General features: G+C 41.7%; 1 protein-coding gene across 1 annotated transcript in view; it reads left to right on the top strand.

Annotated features, from left to right (window-relative positions):
* ENPEP (glutamyl aminopeptidase) overlaps nt 1–20,006 on the top strand; it is a 102,698-nt gene that overhangs the window by 6,948 nt on the left and 75,744 nt on the right. The window contains exon 2 of the mRNA XM_075543922.1: nt 19,187–19,328. Within this exon, the coding sequence (XP_075400037.1) occupies nt 19,187–19,328 (142 nt within the window). The remainder of the gene's footprint in view (nt 1–19,186; nt 19,329–20,006) is intronic.

The raw sequence follows: 20,006 nt of genomic DNA, 5'->3' as shown, positions 1-20,006 counted from the left end.
ACACGCTGGTGTGCTTCTTCCATATGGGTTTTGTTGCTTCTGAGCTAGATGGCCGCTTGTTTATTACCTTCAAGCCTTTAAGACCCCAGATGCTATATCTTTTAATAGCCGGGAACCATCAGCTTTCTTCACTACATTTGCTTATTCACCTGCTTTGTCTTCAGGGATTGTGTCAGGAAGGTGAGCATCATGGAATGCCAGTTTAATAGGACCAAGTATTCTTGCATTGAGGGAGTACTTGAGTGGAGGCCCAATGTCCATCTGCTACCTTAATACTAACCCTACAAATATATGCACATAGCTCTATTTCCACATCTTCATATATAAATATATTTACATATATACATGCCTTTATTTTGCCCTCTATCAATGCCCTTTACCTCCTAGATCTATTTCCTTTTACTTTCCTCTTGTCCCACTATCATGCTCAGTCTTCATTTGGGTTTCAGTAATTCCTCTGTTTTATTACCATTGGTCACACCCTACCAGGCCTCCTACGTCCTTCTCACCACTGATTTGGATCACTTGTTTCCTTGTTCCTGGGTTTGTTACCACTACTGCCTTTCCCCTCCCCCTCCCCCTCTCCCATGTCCCCCGGAACTGTCAGTCCCATTGTTTTCTCCTCCAGATTGTTCATCCAACCTATCTTATTTTGACAGACCTGGTTTTTGTTTGTTTTGAAATGGTGGGACTTTTCCAAAACCTTCCTTTGATTTCTGGGCTTGAGTACTGGTTACATGGAATGTTATAGTTGCAACCCCAGCATCCATTATGTCCATTATGAATTTCTAAGTGATTGTTATTCCCTGCAGTGCTTGTCAGTGTTACGTGACTACAGCATCTCTGTCAGGTCCCTGATAGTAGGGCTGCATCTTTTATTTCTGGTTGAGCACACAGTGGACACCCAAGGGTTGCTGAGTGAATAGTGGAAAGATGTTATGTGGACTCTTCCCTGACTTGTGTCCCCAGGCACTGGAGGACTGTGCCACATTACCACAGCCCTTCTCCATATAAAGGTGCCATCATGGTGTAGTAGTGGGCTACACATTGGCCTGTTAATCGCAAGTTGTGCAGTTTGAAACCACTAGCCACTCTTTGGAAGAGGTGAGGTTTCCTGTTCCACAAAAAGTTATCGTCTTGGAAGCCGAGAGGGGCAGTTCTACCCTGCCCTATTGGATCACTGTTGTGAGACTGACTAGATGGCAGTGAGCTTGGTTGTTTTTTTCCTTCCCTATAAGACTTCAACATTCACCCTTTCTACTTTTCCCACTTAGGGTAGAAATTCCCTCAGTCCCTTTTATCCCTAACCCTGTGGATGGAAACTTGGGGGTTGTAAAATCTCTATTGATGAAAGAATGTAGTCTTCATGCTCCAAGCACTGGGAATTATTGGGATTGGCAGGAAGTACAACAAGAATTTAAGAAAGGGAACAATGATTTCTATTTCGGGTATTCAGCGTGCTCTTCATAGTATTAGTAGAATTTAAGATGAATTTTGAAATTATACTAGGATTTAAACAGCCAGAGGCAAGAAAGAAAGTCAAAAGAGTCAAAAGCTGCTCCCACCCCCAACCAAGGCAGAAATGCAGAGTGAGAACAAGAAAATCCATTTGTATGATATTCCTGACACTGATCAGTCAGTTTGTCATCCTGTGGTTGTTTGCAAGTTTCCATGTTGGAAACTATGCCACTGGTATTTCACACAGAAGCAGCAGCATCCTTTGTGAGCAGATATCAAAGGAGCTTTGAACCTAAGAGACTAGGAAGAGAGAACCGGCAATCTACTTCTGAAATGAGCTCACAAAAACTTTAAAGCTCACAGCAGAACATTACTTGATATAGCAGTGCTGCACTATAAGTCCAAATATACCAATGACCATGAAGTTAACCCTGGATCAGGCAGTGTTCTTGCAGGTCACTGCAGGAGAAAGACAAAGCTATCTGTTCCAATAAAGATATATTGAAACCCTAGACAGGACACAATTCCATGAGTCAGAATTGACTGAATGGCAGTGGCTTATGAGTCAGCTTGGACTCACTGACAACTCTCAGTGAGGGGAAGTTTCTTTTCTTTTTATTTCTTTGTTAAAATGTATATATATATATATATATATATATATATATATATATATATAGTTTAATTAGGGGCTCATACAATTCTTATCACATCCACACATCCATCAGTTGTTTAAAGCACATTTGTACATTCATTGCCCTCATCATTCTCAAAACATTTGCTTTACACCTAGGCAGCTGGCATCAGCTCCTCATTTTACCCCTCCCTCCCCGCTCCCCCCCATTAACCCTTAATAATTTATAAATTATTATTTTGTCATATCTTGCCCTGTTCGACATTTCCCTTCACCCACTTTTCTGTTGACCGTCCCCCAGGGAGGAGGTTATATATAGATCCTTGTAATCGGTTCCCCCTTTCCAACCCATCCTCACTCCACCCTCCCAGTATCACCACTCTCACCACTGATCCTGAAGGGATCATCCGTCCTGGATTCCCTGTGTTTCCAGTTCCTATCTGTACCAGAGTACATCTCCTGGTCTAGCCAGATTTTCAGGTAGAATTGGGATCATGGTAGTGCTGGAGGAGGAAGCATTTAGGAACTAGACCAAAGTTGTATGTTTCATCGTTGCTACATTGCACCCTGACTGGCTCCTCTCTTCCCCGAGACCCTTCTGTAAGGGGAAGAGGGGGGACTTTCTATGAAGAGACTAACTAGAGAGAAGTTTGGAAAAACCCATATGAAGGAAGAGGAAGCCTAGCTCCAACAGGAATTAGGAAGGAAAATGAACTCTTTGGGTGTCTATTTGGGTGTGCATGATGAAGAAATAACTAAGTGAATGTCTGCATGTGTGGGTGGCTATTGCAATGATTGAGGAAATAGAATATAGGGACCAGTCTTGGGGGACACGATACAGAAGAAAACCGGAAGGCAAAAAGAGAATTGGCTGATCAATTGACTAAGACGAAGCGTAAGTTAAAGGCATAGGTCTGTGGTGTCCTAGATAGCCGTACTGAATAATAGTCTGCACTTTGAATGCAAACTGGAAATATCGGAGCAAGAGCAGGTTTGAAAGGGCATGTCGAGCCTTGACATACTGAATTATATACCCCTGTGCGACATCGAAGAGTCCCGGTGGCATGCTGGGTTAATGTTCTGCCCACCCCTGGCCAGCCAGCCACTCCATGGGAGGAAGACAACACTTTTTACCCCAGTAAAAGTTTATCATCTCAGACATTCAAAGGGGGCAGTTCCAGTCTGTCTGATAGAGTCACTAAGAGCCAGGATTGATGCCAGGGCAGTGGGTTCATTTGGGGACTCATGAAGGGACCTCCAGGGAGCTATATCTGGTATGGATTTGGATCAGTGAGTCTAAAGCACAGGTTGTTGCTGTTATGGTTAGGTACCTCCAAGTCGATGCTGACTCTTAGTGACACGATTACAAAACAACACTGGGTCCTGTGTCAGCTCAGATTAGGACTTGTGATAAAGACTTAGGAGTTGAGTAGTGAAACTATGTCCAGAGAAAAGCCAGTGCGGTGATCATGTGTGCGTGCGCGCGCGCGTGCGCAAGATCCTCACTTGCTTGATGGATACATCCAGCACTTGTACTTTTGATGTTGAAATTTAGTTTTCAGCTTCTGTCCATTTATTCTGGGCATCTTCCGATTGATATATGGAACAAGCAATAAACCCATTATCAGCAAACAAGAGTGTTTTGTCTCACCTACTTGTTGCAGTAGCTTTAGTAAGTTCCTTTAGGTTGGAAGTAAGGGAAAAAAAGAAAATCAAAACTTTATTTGACATTATAGAAAGCCATAAACATCTTCTATACAGAAGAACCATTGGCAAATAAAAGTCAGATAATTAACTGGTTCTTTCAATGCAACACACACACACACACGTGTTGGGGTCTGAGTAATCTAGATGTGATTGTCTTGCACTGATCACCTTTTGTAGCTTTATCCAGTCTACAAAGACTTAACAACGATACCTCTACAGTCTCTGATGCCCCCACGATAAGGTGTTTCACTGTGGCCTTGCTGCTTACTATGCAGGCTGACACTGCTAATCTCCCGAACACGGCCTGAGAATCTTCAGTAGTACGAGATAATCAAGTCTTTTGTTGTTGCTGTTGTTGTTTGTTTGTTTTCAAATTGATTCCGATGAGCCAAGCTGTGGCTTGCGTCATCACCTCCTCTCCCTTCAGCCTCCTCTTAAAGCCACCTTGTTCTGAATCATGTCCTTCTGTTTTGTAAATAATAAGCTACATGTAATAATTAGTTTTTCTAATATGCTGAGTCTAGTAAGTGACTTATTAACAGCGTGTAGAGAGGCCCATTTGGGAAAGTGGTTTTCTCAGCACATTTGCCGGGCGTGATCATTACGCAGGACATGCCCAGGAGTCTCTGCTGAACACATTGTGCTTTCAGCCAGGCATTTTCCGTGAATTTGCAGCACAGTGCATCGGATGTGTTAAAAAGAGGAGTCTTTTACATAGCTCAATTAAACCTTCCCAAAGAAGTTGTGATCTGAAGGTTTTTGTGTACTGTTATCTTGTCTTCCAATTGGCATAGGCTTAAAAATACTTAGTGGCTAGAAATGTCATGGAGCACACAGTGTATAAAAGGAGGGCTTTCTGGGTGGTGGGGACGACAGTGGTTAGGAAGAAAGGCCTGGTGGCCTACTTCTGAGAAAGCAGCAGTGGAAAGCTCTCAGAAAGACAGTTCTGTTGTGAAACACTTGGGACAGCAGGAGCGGCAATCAGTTCTACAGTACCTCTTGGTGGTGGTGATGGTGGTACATAGAAATGGGATTTTTGCCTTTTTCAGGATTTCATGATTTTAAAAAAATCCCTATTGCCTTAAAAAAAAGTTATATCACTTAGTATTTTCAATAAAAACCCAAGTAGCTTTGTTCCAGGACAGGTGTCCCTGTAAGAGGAATAAATTTTAAAGTCTTTAGGTTGTGAAAAATGCTTTACTAAAAAGATGGTTATAATTCCCGAATGAAAAGGAACAAATAAGATGTATCACAGTCTCATCTAAACTTTGGGTGTTTACATTTTATTTCTACATGTGATTCTCACCCCCTCTCTCCCTCAGCCCCCCACCTTCGCCCCCCACCTGCTCCACCACATACGTATTACAGAAGAGGTCACTAACAATTCAGAAGGTTTAGTGACTTGTTCAGGATCAGACTTAAGGCTCAGGATTACGGCAAAGGGTTTTTGCTTTTGTTTTTGTTTTTGACTCTTCCAAGAGAGTTCTCCCCATAAAATCGTTGGGACTTTGCACTTTCAAAAGGACAAACACCAATAGATTGTATAAGCCCTTCCAGTTGAGGACTGTCGCTTTACCTCCACCAGCGTAAAGTCCAGGTCACATCTTTGAGTTGGGCTGGCTGTGACAGGCATTGACTGGGGAGCAGGTGCCCCATTTGCAAAGAGGAGCTCAGGGCGCCGATTTGAGGAGTGGGAACAAGCAGAAAGTCCCCTGAAGAGCAGATGAGGGAAGGACTGGAGTATGGCTTCTGTCTCCTGGGTGTGCAGGGAGGGCAGAGGAACTGCATCTTTGGAAAGCTGCCCATCCCGGGATATTGCTTAGTAAGTGTAATTCCACTCCCTTCTCACACTCACCTCCCACACACAGAAGCCTACACAGGAATTCATATTTCCAAATTAGGTTGCTGGCTTCATTCTGAGGTGTAGCTAAATTGAAACATTCTTGCTGGGACTGACTTTTCCTCTGAAATAAGAAGCCAGAAGAATTTTGAAGAAAAAGGCAGCTAATGCCACATGGGACTTGGAGCTCGGGGGAGTTAATTATAAAACCTGAAGATCCTGGGAAATGCATCTTTTTTAATATTTGAATATATTTGCAATTCATTTCAGTCTGCAAGGTATTAGAAATTTCAATTGACTCATTAAATCATACACGTCATAAAACTAAGCAGTTATCCTATTGAATACATTCTTGAATGTGGCTTTTTTGCAGGAGGGAGGCAACTTTTAATTTTGAAATAATTTCAAACCTAATGAAAAATGGCAAGAATGGTGCTTACCCATGGTGCATCTTTTGTCTCATTTTCTTTCTATCTCTGTCTCTCTCTTTCATTTTCTCTCTGGCCTGGCAAAGTAAACTCAGACACCATTCCCTTTAATCCTTAACAGTCGGTAGTTTTAAGAACAACGTTTTTGTCAACATTATTGTTTGACATAACCATGGTTGTTGTTATTGGCAGCTGCCATTGAGTTGACCCTGAACTCTTGGCAAAGCCATGCATGGGATCAGACTGTTGTGTTCCATTGGGGTTTCACTGGCTGATTATTGGAAGTAACCCCAGATTTTTCTTCCTAGTCTTAGTCTGAAAACTGGTACATGCGCTTCATCATAGCAACAGGCACGCTTCCCCTGACAGATGAGCGATGCTGGTGCGTGGGGCCCCACTGACCAGGGATTAAACTTGTGTCTCCGCGTGGAAAGTGAGAATGTTACCATGTAAACACAACTGGCCCCTGATAAACACAATACAGTTATCAAAATCAGGGTATCAGATACTGATGCATTCTATTATCTATCCCACAGCCCATAATTAATTTCTTTTTAAATATTTTTAAATTTTTAACTGTTTTATTCACATATCCTACAAATCGATGGTTCAAGTACATCAAAAGGAGTTGTGAAATAATCCCCACAAGCAATTTTGGAACATATTCTTCCTTGTTGCAACCATTGTAATTAATATTTCCTGTCCCTTCAGTTCACCCTGTCATAACCCCAAGAAACTATTGATTTAATTGCTGTCTGTAAAGATATCCTGAATTTCGTATACAGAGATTTATACCAAATGAATGGTGGTGGCGAGGGCGGGGTGGGCAACAACAATAGGATAGAACACAGGGAGAAAAATCATTCCCAATGAAAGCAGAAAGTAATAAAAACTAGAACAAATTTAAAATTGGGTCAAAAGGGAAAACAAATGGTAAAATGTTAAATCTAAACCAAACTGCATCTACATTAATCCACTTCACAATTCACCCTGCCTGTGGACCAGACCGTTCCAGACCGTTCACAGCCCTGTTCAATGGACTGAGGGAATTCAATAGAGGCTTAATGCACACAGAGACTCTACACATGCACTTCAAGATTTCACTGTCATTCTTAACCTTCTGCAAGCCAGGTGGTCAGAACCTAAGCTCTAATACAATTCCCTCCTCTAATCTGGGGTTTTAACATTTGAAATCCCTGGATTACATGAGCTGGTGTGTTCTTCCATGTAGACAAAGCTGAATGTCACTTTGATGGCTGCTTATTTAAGAAAAGACTCTAGACCAGCAGTTCTCAACCTGTGAGTCGCAATCCCTGTGGGGGTCAAATGACCCTTTCACAGGGATCGCCTAAAACCATCAGAAAACATAAATGTTTCACAATACATGATTAGATATTGTTTTATGATTAATCACTGCGCTTTAATTATATTTAATGATGTTCAATTTGTAACAATGAAAATACATCCTGCATATCAGATATTTGCATTAGGATTCATAACAGTAGCAAAATTATAGTTAAGAAGTAGCAACGAAAATAATCTTATGGGTGGGGTCAGCACAACATGAGGAACTGTACTAAAGGGTTGTGGCATTAGGAAGGTCGAGAAGCACTGCTCTAGACGCTATTCTCTCTGATAGTTGGGCACCTCCTGATTTCTTCACGCACCTTGCTCTAGTAGCCATCTCTTCAGCGATCATTTCATAAGAGCAAGAATTGAGCAGGACAACACCATGAAAACAAGCACTTCTTAGAGTAGGGCTTACAAAATAATCAAGTTTGGTCACTAACCAAGACCGTTCTTTTTAGCTATCCCCTCACCATCTAATATACAATCTGTAATCACACAGTTAGTTGCCCTGGCTTTTTAGAAGTCTTTGAACGAGAACAGTATCTCAGTCCATCTTTGTAATTCTCTACCTTGACATTTTTTTAGAGCACAGGGCAGCTATTTTGAGACTAACACTCAGCTTTAGTTTGTCTGACTTTGCCATTTATTTACAGAAGTGGCATTACACGCCTCTCAGGAAATCACATGAGGGGACCATCAAGCTACTTTGTACTATTTAAAATAATGTTAGCAATGCTTACTTGATTATTGGTGTATCCACTAGGTCTCTCTACTGTAAACTTAATTTTCCCCCCTCTTTAGATAACCTTTAAAGAGATTCTGTGTGACTCTGGAAATATTTTTTCTTTCTTTTCTTGTTTTGTTTGTTATGTCTTTTTTTAAAATAGTTTTATTATGGGCTCATACAACATCACAATCCATACATGCACCAATTGTATAAAGCACATTTGTACATTCATTGCCCTCAGCATTCTCAAAACATTTGCTCTCCACTTAATCCCCTGGCATCAGGGCTCTCCCGGGGGGAAGCATTAAAGAACTAGAGGAAAGTTGTATTTTTCATCGCTATTACATCTCACCCTGACTGGCTCTTCTTCTCCCCGAGCCCCTTCTGTTAGGGGATATCGAGTGGTCTACAAATGGGCTTTGGGTCTCCACTCTGCACTCCCCGCCCCCTCATTCACTATGATAAGACTTTTTTGTTCTGATTATGCCTGACACCTGAACCCTTTGACACCTCATGATCGCACAGGCTGGTGTGCTACTTCCATGTGGCCATTTGTTTACCTTCAAGCTTTTAAGACTCCAAATGCTATATCTTTTGATAGCTGGGTACCATCAGCTTTCTTCACATTTGCTTATTCACCCACTTTGTCTTCAGCAGTTATGTCGGGAAGGTGAGCATCATATAATGCCAATTTAATGTAAGAAAGTATTCTTGTATTGAGAGAGTACTTGAGTGGAGGCCCAATGTCCTTCTGATACCTTAATCCTAACCTATAAATATATGCACCTAGATCTATTTCCCCATCTTCATATATAAATATATTTGCATATGTAAAGGTCTTTATCTAGACCCTTTGCATCCCAACTCTTTCCTCTATTTCCTTTGACTTTCCTCCTGTTCCACTATCATGCTCAGTTCCCTTCAGAGTTTCAGCAATTCCTCTTGGTTACATTAACCTTGATCATGCCCTACTAGGCATCCACTCCTTCCTCACCACCAATCTGGATCACTTGTTGGTCCCTTGTCCCTGGGTTTGTTAACACCAGTACCTTTTTCCCCACTCCCCCTATCCCATGTCCCCGGGAACTGTTGGTCCCATTGTTTTCTCCTCCAGATTGTTTATCCAGCCTATCTTATTGAGACAGACCTGTGGAGATAATAACATGCACAAAAACAAGACAGAGCAAAACCAAGCAACAATACACAACAAAACAACAACAAACTAATGACAAAAAATAAAACAGAACACAAGAAAGAAAAGCTTGTAGTTAGTTCAAAGATTGTTTGTTGACCTTTAGGAGTGTTTTCCAGTCCAGTCTGTTGGGGCACCATGCCCTGGGTCCAAACTTCACCTTCAGCATTCCCTGGGGACCTCACCGCTCCATTCCCTTGCTGTTCTGTTGCACCCCTTAGTGCTTTGCCTTGGTGTAGCGGGATCGGATCAGGTGCAATTCCCACATTGGTAATCAATTTTTCCATTTCTTTGAAGAAAGATGAGGGTAATTGTATCGGGATTGCATTAAACTTATATAGTGCCTTTGGCAGAACTGACATCTTGACTATATTGAATCTTCCAATCCATGAGCATGGGATATTCTTCCATTTGTTGAGGTCATTCTGTAGTTTTCCCCATATAATCTTTTGTTCTTTTAGTCAGGTATATCCCTAGATATTTCAATTTGTGTTTGGGTATTGTGAAGGTTACCACCTTTTTGATCTCCTCTTCTGTAGTCTTATCCGATATTTATAACAGTCTGATGCACTTCTGTTGGTTGATCTTGTATCCTGCCACTCTGCCAAACTCCTCTATTGCTTCCATAACTCCCCTTGTGGAACTTTTGGGATTTTCCATATATTAAATCATATCATCTACAAATAACGATAGTTTCACCTCTTCCTTCCCCAGACAAATTCCTTTGATGTCTTTTCTTTACGCTATGCTGTTAGTTAAAACCTCCAGCATGATATTAAATAAGAGTAGGGACAAGGGCCATCCTTATCTGGTCCCTTTTTTCAGTGGGATTGTGTTAGTCTTTTCTCCATTGACTACCAGGTTGGCTGTTGGTTTTTCATATATAGCTTGTATTGTCTTGAGGAATTTTCCTTCCATTTCTATCTTCTCAAGTGTCTTAAACAGGAATTGGGATTGGATGTTGTCAAATGCTTTTTCTGCATCTATCGATATTATCATGTGGTTCTTATAGTTTTTCATGTTAATGTGATGAATAATACTAATGGTCTTTCGTATGTTGAACTATCCCTACATCCCTTGTATGAATCCCACTTCATTATGGTGAATTATTAATTTGATATATTTTTGTATTCTGTTGGGTAGTATTTTTTAAGGATTTTGCATTGGTGTTCCTTAGGTATACTGGTCTGTAGGTCTCCATTCTTGTGGGATCCTTGCCAAGTTTTGGAATCAAAGTTATACTAGCTTCATAGAAGGAGTTAGGGAATTTGCCCTCTTTTGTTCTGGAAGATTTTCTGTAGGATTGGTGTTAGTTCTTCCCTAAATGCTTGGTGAAATTCTCCAGTGAAGCCATATGGTCCAGGGGATCATTTTGTTGGTAATCCCTTGATAACCTTGTCTTTTTCTTCTATTGCTATGGGTCTGTTGAGATTCTTGGCGTCCATTGAGGATAGTCTAGGGAGGGCTTGTTTTTCCATGTCTTCCAAATGTTTTAATTCATTGGAGTATAATCCTTCGTGGTACTGTGTAATTATCTTTTTTATTTTATTGTGGCCTGTTGTAATGTCCCCCTTTCATCCCTTATTCTTCTATTGAAATTTGTTCCCTCCTTTCTTTGGTTACTTTGCCAGTGGTCTGTCGATTCTATTTATGCTTTCAAAGAACCAACTTTTAGCAGCATTAATTTTTCTGTAGTTTTCTTATTTTCTCTCTCCTGAATCTCCACCCTGAATTTTATATTTTCTTTTGCTATAAGTAGAATTATCCTTCTGACTGCTCTAGTTGTTGTAAATCTTGTGCCAGCATATCAGTCACAAGTCTCTCTTCCTTTCTCAGGTCTGCATGTATTGCTATGAAACTTCTGGTAACTGCCTTTGCTGTGTCCCATAATTTCTGGTATGTCATGTGCTCATTCTCTTTGGGTTCTAGAAATTTCCTAATTTTATTTCTGATCTGTGACAGTATGCACTCCTTTGCAGTAAGAAGTTATTCATCCTCCAATTGTTTGCTCTTGGTTTCTTCATCTTCCTTTTATTGATTTCCAGCCTTATGCCACAGTGGTCAGAAAGAGAGGTCTGTATGATAACAATGTGCTTAAATGTATGTAGATTCTCCTTAGGTCCCAGCATGTGGTTTAGCTTCAAATACGTGCCATGTTGCCTTGAGATGACTTCCCTTTCTCATTAGTGTGTTGTGCATGTGTGTATGTGTGTATCATTCTTTACTTATTTCTATCCTTAAGCCAATGTTATCTTTGGGTTTCTTTTCTCTTATTGCCCTCTGGGGGAGGTTGTTCTTTGTGGCGGTCTCTTATTTATGCTGGGTGAGTGTTGTTCTCCTGCCCATACTGGGTTGGCAAGGATCTTTTGTAGGGCTGGGTTTCTTCTAATGTATTCTTTTAGTTTTTTTCCTTGTCTGGGAAGACTCTTACTTCTCCATCTATCTTCATCTATAATTTGGCTGGGTAGAGTATTCTTGGGTTTGCATTGTTTTCCTTCAATTTTTGAAATAAGTTGCACAACTCTCCCCTCTTCTTAATAGTTTCTGCTGACAGGTCTGAGCATATTCTTATTTGGGAACCTTTCGGTGTGATTGCTTGTTTTTGCCTAGCTGCTCTCATGATTTTCTCCTTTTCCTCAAAGTTGGATAGTTTAACTATTATGTGCCTTTGGGGGGATTCAGTCTAGCTGGCATTCTTAAAGCCTCCTAAATGGTTGCCTGGTTTTCATTCATTAAGCTGGGGAAGTTTTCCTCCAAGAATCCCCTACTATTGTTGCAGATGACTTCTTTGTTGTGTCTTCCTCCGGTAAGCCAATAATGCTAATGTTGCTCCACTTCATAGCATCAGACATAGCTCTTAGGTTTTCTTCCGCTTCTCTGATGATCTTATTAAATTTTTGTTCACATTTTTAAAGTCTGCTTGGCTGTCGTCCAAGTCACTGATATGGTTCTCTGCCCCCTCTAGTCACTTCCTGAGGTCCGTGTTTCTGCTACTGGATTTTGTTATTTCCTCCTTAAATTCCTGTTTTTCCCTTTGGTGTATGGCCTTAATCTCCTCTGTCATTTCATCCTTTTTCTGTATTGTTTCCCTCATATCCTATAGGACTCCAAGCAGCATTCTGAAAATTTATTTCTGGCAGCTCAATGTCTGCTTCTTCTATGCATGTAGTTATGTTCAAGACATCTTCTGCCATTGCCTTTTGTTTCTCCTGTTTTGTTTTTTTTTTTGCTGAGGTCATTGGGGCAGATGCCTGTTTGTGTTGTGTTGTTTTAGAGGAGCCAGGTGCCATTTTCCAGGGAATCGAAGAGCCCTGGCTCTCTCTGGGAGACTTGAAGGAATGCTTCTTTGAACTGCCTACAGCTACTTTCACTATGAAATTAACCTATCACTTTATTCTCCTGTGGCTTCCCTCTCAGGGGTGTGCCCCTCACGGCTGGTGGGTTGCCTGCTTTGGTGTTGCAGAGGTTGGGCAGAGGTTTCTGCAACAGCTTGGAGTATTGAGGAGTGTTGGCCGAGCTTCCTTAGGCCCCCAGGCACACAGGCAGGAATTCCCCAGTAAGAAGTTGGGCAGAGTATTCCCTGGTGGAAGTTGGCAGGGCTTTCACCAGCCTCGGGCTAGCTACACAGGGTGGAGCTCACCTAGCTGGGTGTGGCATAGGCTTAAATGCTCTAGGATAATAGGAGTGGTCTGGAGCTCAGCTGTGGAGTGTCAGAGAACAGAAAAGAGACATAGAGGAGAAAACAAAATTATTCAGCCAGCTGAAACCCTGCAGGGATAAAGAGCAGACATGGAAACAAATGAAATAATGTAGCTGAATCCCAATCCCCACTCCCCACCCCCTAACCCCGCTCTTGGAGCTGCAATGGTTTAGTTCCTTCCCTGAGGTGGCTGAGGCAAGCTGTGGCTGTGTTGAGGAAAAGCCCCTAAACCACCCTCCAAGACTGTGGATGGATTGAGAGAAGAGAGGGATACAAAAGAAACAATGTAGCTGAACCCCAATCCCTGCCAGTGAAGCTGCAATGGTTTAGTCCTTGCAGGAGGAGGCTAAAGTGGCAATCTGTGGCTGTGTTGAGAAAAAGCCCTTGCACAGACCTCCAAGACTGTGGGGGGATAGAGAGAAGAGATGGGAAGGAAAATAACAATGTAGCTGAACCCCAATCCCTGCCCGTGGAGCTGCAAGGATCCAGTCCCTGTCCCAAGGTAGGTGGGGGAAAACTGTGACTGTGTTGAGACCAAGTCTCCCTACTGCCTCCAAATGGTCCCGGCTCTGGCAGAGACAGTGGTGTGGCAAAGGTCAAGCCCCAGTCTGCCTCCAGTGAGGCAAGCCAAAAGTCCCTAGCCCCTCAAAACCCCATGGGCTAGTGCCTACTTATCTTTATGATATTCTCATGTATTCCAGCAGCGTTGAATTTCCTTCTAAGCAGCTCTCCTGGGCTGAATTCTGCAGAGTCCCTCTGTCGCCATCTTCCCGGAAGTCCTGGAATACTCTTCATCAAAATTTTACCCACTTGTTTTGGTTTACACTGTTGATTTTCCAAATCCATCATTCCTTCTTAAAGGATTAGTGGACAATCTACCCTAACAAAGAATTTTTACTCCTCTCCAGCTGTTTATTATTTTTATATAAGTATGGAGGCATAAGAATCTTGATACAGTGTGTCAGCATTTCCAACCCACCTGTTATTCCATAGGAGGGAGATTAGGTTTTCAGCTTCCCTTGAGATTCATAACCTTGAAAACCCCAGTGGGCAATTCTACTCTGTCCTGTTCAGTTGCTATGAGTCAGAATCCACTCAGTGTCAGTGAGTTTGACTTGGTCTTTGGAAGAATGCATAGATTCCTTTTTTAAAAAACAGTTTTATTGGCACTTAATGAGTTGTGTGATCATCTTCAGTTCTAGTGCTCACTCCCCCTCCTTTCTTCATTATTTACTCCTAAAATCCCCTCACCTTCCCCATCCATACATCCCCTATGAATGTGTGAATAAGTTTTTATCTCTAGAGTACATCGAGTTTTCTTCATGCAACGGGTTCTAATTTCATCATTTATTGTGATGTTCAAATTCCCCACATATTGCCAATGATAGTCCCTTCCAGTTGGCTTTTGTGTTCTTTCTTTCTTTCTTTCTTTCTTTCTTTCTTTCTTTCTTTCTTTCTTTCTTTCTTTCTTTCTTTCTAAGCACTCCCTTAATTTTGGACACTGCACAATGTTCCAGGCTCAAGCTATATATTTTCTGCTTAGAATCAGCCCCTTCTCTAAGGACCTTGGCTGTTTTGAGTAGAGAATGGTACTCAGAAATCAACATCTTAAAAAAAAAATCAACATCCGGGAACTGGCAGTTCTTATTGCTGATAGCCATTGCTTCTAGTCCCGTTCCACAGGCAGAGCTAGGGAATGCATGTCTCTGTTTGTACATTTCTATAGCCATCTTTCTGTATATATAAAAAAACCATTGCATTCACACTGGTACCTATAATTATAATGCAGCACCTCGGGATACATTCTGGTCTTCCCCTTTTCAAAATTCATAACTCCCTTGCCCAACACTGAAAAGCCTAGTTGCCACTCACTTCAAAATCTTTTTCAATTTGTTCAAGCCCAAACACAGAGAGGTTACTTCAGAATTGCTAATTCATACATGCCTGCAAAACAGAGCATCCTACCTGTTTCCCAAACCACACTCACTGCTATCGAATGGATTCCCACTCCTAGAGGCCTTACAGCACAGAGGGGAATTGCTTCTGTGGGGTTCTAAGACTGTCGCTGTTGATTAGAATAGAAAACCTCATCTTTCTCCCACAGAGCAGCAGATTATGGGGGAATGCCAGCCCCCCACAACTAATTGATCATTCAGTAAGCACAATTGTACGATTGAGAAATATAAAGATAATAGCAAAGCCATAGAGAATAATAGGAGAGAGTAAAACAAAGAAGACAGACACATTTCATGGTTGCATGCTCACCTCCTGGATGGCCATGATCTTACCAGCCGTGTCCACACACAGGGTGGCTCGAGGGCAGGAGAGTGAGGTGAGGTGGGATGATTTATTGCTAACCAAGGCTTATATCTACTTAGGGGGTGTGCTTAGAGGTAACCACACATGTCACAGGAAGGGGATGTACAATAGGCATACACATCATAGGAAGGGGATGTACAATAGGCATAAGCATGACAGGAAGGGGATGAGATAGGAAGGGGAGGGACTAGGGATAGATATGTGACAAGAAGGGCAGACCCTAGACTCAATATGGCAGCCTATCCTTGGTCACCCTTGAGTGGCCTTGACCTCCCTGAGCTCTGCTTCAGGAAAAAAAAAACTACTATCCTTATCAGAAGGGAATGGGCCCTAATTGTTGTGAGATAAACAGTGATGCCTGCTTCTCTGGATGGCTGATAACGCTTAGGAAGAATAACCCCTGACCTACTTCTGTTGACTTCCAAGTGTATAGTCATTTGTCATGTCTAGCAAGCAGCTAAGTTTGGGATATATTTGGGAGAGACAACTTGGCAGAAATCTTTCTGTTTCCCACAATTCCCCCTTTTGTTTTATGTATAAAAACAAACAGAGCTACAGTGGCTACATGGTTATTTTCTATACATTGAAAGCTGTCAAGGCAAAGTTAATAACCAAATACAGCTAAGCCAAAAATTCAGGCTTATGACAAGTATTTTGAATCTAGGCATGGGCATAAAGTCTCCTTATGTTCATCTGCTATGAGGAAGGTATGAGAGGGAGATTAGATGTCGTGGCAGGAAGAAATAGAGCAAATAGACATGTTTGCTTCCTTTAGGGAGATAGAATCAACCATGTGCTCACTTAAGGCAGCATGACTTTAAGGGGAGAAACTGTGGAAATAATAGATTACCACAGGAAAATGTACTTGGACTATATTTCCACCCATCATTGTGGCAGCTTTCCTACTGTGGAACACTGGCCTTCCAGATTCCCTCCATACCAGTCAGGGAATAAGTCCCAGTCTTATTTCCTTCAGAGCTCATTTCCCACAGCTGATGATCTTGAACTTCTGACCTTGGAGTCAGCTGCCCAAGACATAGCCCAGGACTCTGACAACAGTTTTACTGTGTGACGTTTAATATTTTATAGTTATATTGAGGAAAATTCAGATACATTGACATGGATATGGTGTGCATAATACAATAAATTTTGGCAAATGCAAACAACCCACACCCATATAAAAATTTTCAATAACATCAGAAAGCTCTTTTTCCAAATCAGCACTTCTCTGCAAGGTAGCCATTTTTATGATTTCATTTTTTAGAAATGCAGATTAGCTTTCTTGGTTGAGATATGAACACGCAATTTTTATATCCAAAGTGTTTAGGGAAGGGGAAATGTAATATTTTTTGTAGGTGGATGTTGGCATAGAATATATTACTTTGGACATAAACTGGCAGATAGAATGCTTTCTTGAGCCAAAATAAAATGAAGACTCTTCTCATGGCTGACAATAACGTTTTAACCCAGCCTCAGCTACTCTGTCCCAGGTCCGCTCATCCATTTCACTTTATCCCCATGGGACACCTTTCTGTTCCTCAGCCACACCGGGTTTGTTATGACAGCTCGAAGATGTTACATGTCTTGTTTCCTCTGTGTGTCAGGCCAGGTTAACTAGAAAAATAAATCCAGAGACACTCGTATATGTCAAAAGGAGCTTTATCTCAAGAAGTAATTGTATATCAGGAATACATCCCAGCTCAGTTACCTCACATCCATAAGTCCGATCCAAGCCCATAAATTCCTCTTCAGACTCATGCAGCCACAAACAATGATGCAGAATACAGGAAGATTACAGACCAGTGGGTGCAGTGTTGTGGATCCAATGGCAGTGGACACATCTCCAGGACTCCTGCCACAGGTCTTCAGCTGGTTTCTGAGTGGCTTGCCAGCAGGAAGGTGAAAGAGAGAGAGAGAGAGAAAGTTCCAGGATCCTCCTTATGAGAAGGTCACACCCACAGGAGACACCATCAGGCTGTGACACCTGATTGACAGGCTAGAACCCACCCATATCTTCTTATGGGGGCCATGTTGGCACAAAAAAACTATCACACTCTGCTACAATGCCTCTTTCTTAATCTTCGTTTGTTTTTTTCTCATTATTCAGACTTCTGAAGCCACCGTCTAACTACTTTTACATAAGTAAATAATCTTCCTCCCTGCTTTCCCTTCGTCCTTCTCTGTCACTTCCTGTGCCTTATTTTTCATATAGGTCTCCTGAAATTCTTGTTAGTTATCTATATGTTTGTTTTCCATCACCTGGTATAGAACCTAGTGCTTAATTTATATGGTCTGTTATTTTTTCAACACCTAGAGTTCATAGAAACCAAACCCATTGCCATCTAGTTGATTCCAGCTCATAGGGGATCTACAGAGAGTTTCCCAGCCTGTAAATCCTTACAGGAGAAGACAACCTGAGCTTTCTCCTGAGCAGTGCCTGGAAGGTTGGAGTCCAGCCTCCCTGGGCGTCCTGCCCCTAGAATAACTCCTGGCAAATGTGTTGGTGTCTGCGTGTTGGGAAGGAGGAGTGAGTCAATAAATATTTTCTGGATGAATGAATGAATCTTTTCATTTAGCTTGGATCACATTATGACATGTGTTCCTCACTTCCTGAGAATTTGAGGGAAAAACATTCCTGGGACAAATCATTAGTGAATATAAGTCAACATTTCTTTTTGTTTTGTTTTGTTTTGTTTTAAGTCAACATTTCTTATGCTCTTCCCCTGCCTCTTTTTTTAAAATTTGGCTTCTTTTCCTAATGAGCAAATATATCACAAAATTGTCTTACCTTATATAACCAAACCCAAACCCACTGCCATTGAGTTGATTCCAGCTCACAGTGATGGTCTATAATGTTTCCAAGACCATACACCTCTACAGACTCAGACAGTTTCATTTTCCTCCTGAGGAGCAGCTGCTGGGCCGATGGGTTTAAACCAACAGTTACATGAAAATGGTAATGTAGTCACTGATTATTAAACTATTATATAAAAATACTTTTTAATTTGAGATGATGGAGATATTAAGTATTAACATTTTAGCTTTCAATAAATATATCCTTACTTGTGAGCCATCGAATCAATTCCAACTCAGTGACTCACTGTGACAGGGTCAAATTGCAAACAGATTTTCCCTAATCTGTATCCTTTCTCACACTGGTGGGGTTGAACCGGTGGCCTTTCCTGGTGGGGGTAGGGTTGGGGAAGGGGGAGATGCATGAGGGGATGCTAGCAGCTGAGCCCTTAACCATGCCACCAGGGCTCCAGAAAAGAATGCTGCCATCTTTTTAAAGGTAGAACTAAATCCAGAGCAAAGCTTACTTCACCTGGGCGGTTACACAGACACTGCTTTAGCACGGACATGAACCTGAGCATTTTGTCTCTGGTGTAACATAAATAAGGAAGAAAATGCAATTAGGGACAGGGGCTAGGGACTCTGGAATGCACTCCTCTATTCTGTGGCAACACGCATCTGGTCTCCTCTCACGAGGATGGTTAGACACACACCTTTGCTGCTGGCTTTGTGTTTGTCCACTTGTCACTCTGTGGCTGTGAGGCGGAGAGGGCACGATCCCTCACAACCAGACTGGGTTTGCTCCTCACAGGTTTTTACTTCTGGCACGAAAATGTCTAAATATTAGAATCAACTCCCGGAAGCATTCTCAGATGGTCATTCGCTGGTTAACCCAAACCACCCCACAGTTTTCTCAGTGGAAACCCATCTTAGGAAACACAATAGTTGTAATGCCATCACCCCTCCCCCTCTCTAGCAACGGAAACAGGGACTCTCAGAAAGGGCCAGATGCATTTGTCCGTCTGTGTGTTTGTTTCTAAGGAGCATAGCAGCCACCGACCATGAACCAACAGATGCCAGGAAATCCTTCCCTTGTTTTGATGAACCCAACAAAAAGGCGACTTACACGATAGCTATCATCCACCCCAAAGAATATAATGCAGTTTCAAATATGCCAGTGGAGGTGAGTAATTTTGACCACTTTTTGTTTGTTCAGAGAGTTTCTAGACAATGGTCTGCTCTGGGAGAGAATCTGTTGCATCTTAAAATTGAATGTGCCCCGAAAGTTTATTTAGAGATTGAGACGACATTGTGGTTCTCTCCTTTCTTTCTCTTGTTTTGCTCTTTGGTTTCCTTAATCCAAGAAATACCAGTCCAGTCAAAAGGCCATTTTGAGGTGCCTAAAGAATTGTGAATGCAATGGACATGCACCAGCTAGCCTCCATTTACCTGAGAGAACCTTCTGTAGTGTTGGTTAGGTAACTGTGGAGTAGGTTCTGACCCCTATGCACCCTGTGTCCACCAGGACATATCTAATCATGACAAACTAATGAAATTACAGCCTTGAAAAAAGTCATGGGGCTGGTCAGTATTCTTTGTTGGCAGTTGAATAAGAGCCCAGCTTTGAATATAGACCTAAAGTAAAAACAAACAGATCAAAAAATCATTTAAACTCTGGGTGTAGAAGCCAACCTAGAGAAGGTCATTCCAATTTTCTGGTAAAATAGGAATTATTCATTAAATATGAAGTAATATTCATAGAGGACTAATGCAACACGTTTTGTCCTTAGAGTTACTAATTAACGGACTCTTTTCCATCTCTGTAATGGGTAAAATATTTAAATACCGTGTCATGATCTGC

This window comes from Tenrec ecaudatus, chromosome 3 (assembly GCF_050624435.1).
Source record: "Tenrec ecaudatus isolate mTenEca1 chromosome 3, mTenEca1.hap1, whole genome shotgun sequence".
In the NCBI taxonomy this organism is placed as follows: domain Eukaryota; kingdom Metazoa; phylum Chordata; class Mammalia; order Afrosoricida; family Tenrecidae; genus Tenrec; species Tenrec ecaudatus.
Note: the sequence above shows the minus strand (reverse complement) of the source record. Positions and strands in the feature narration are given on the sequence as shown.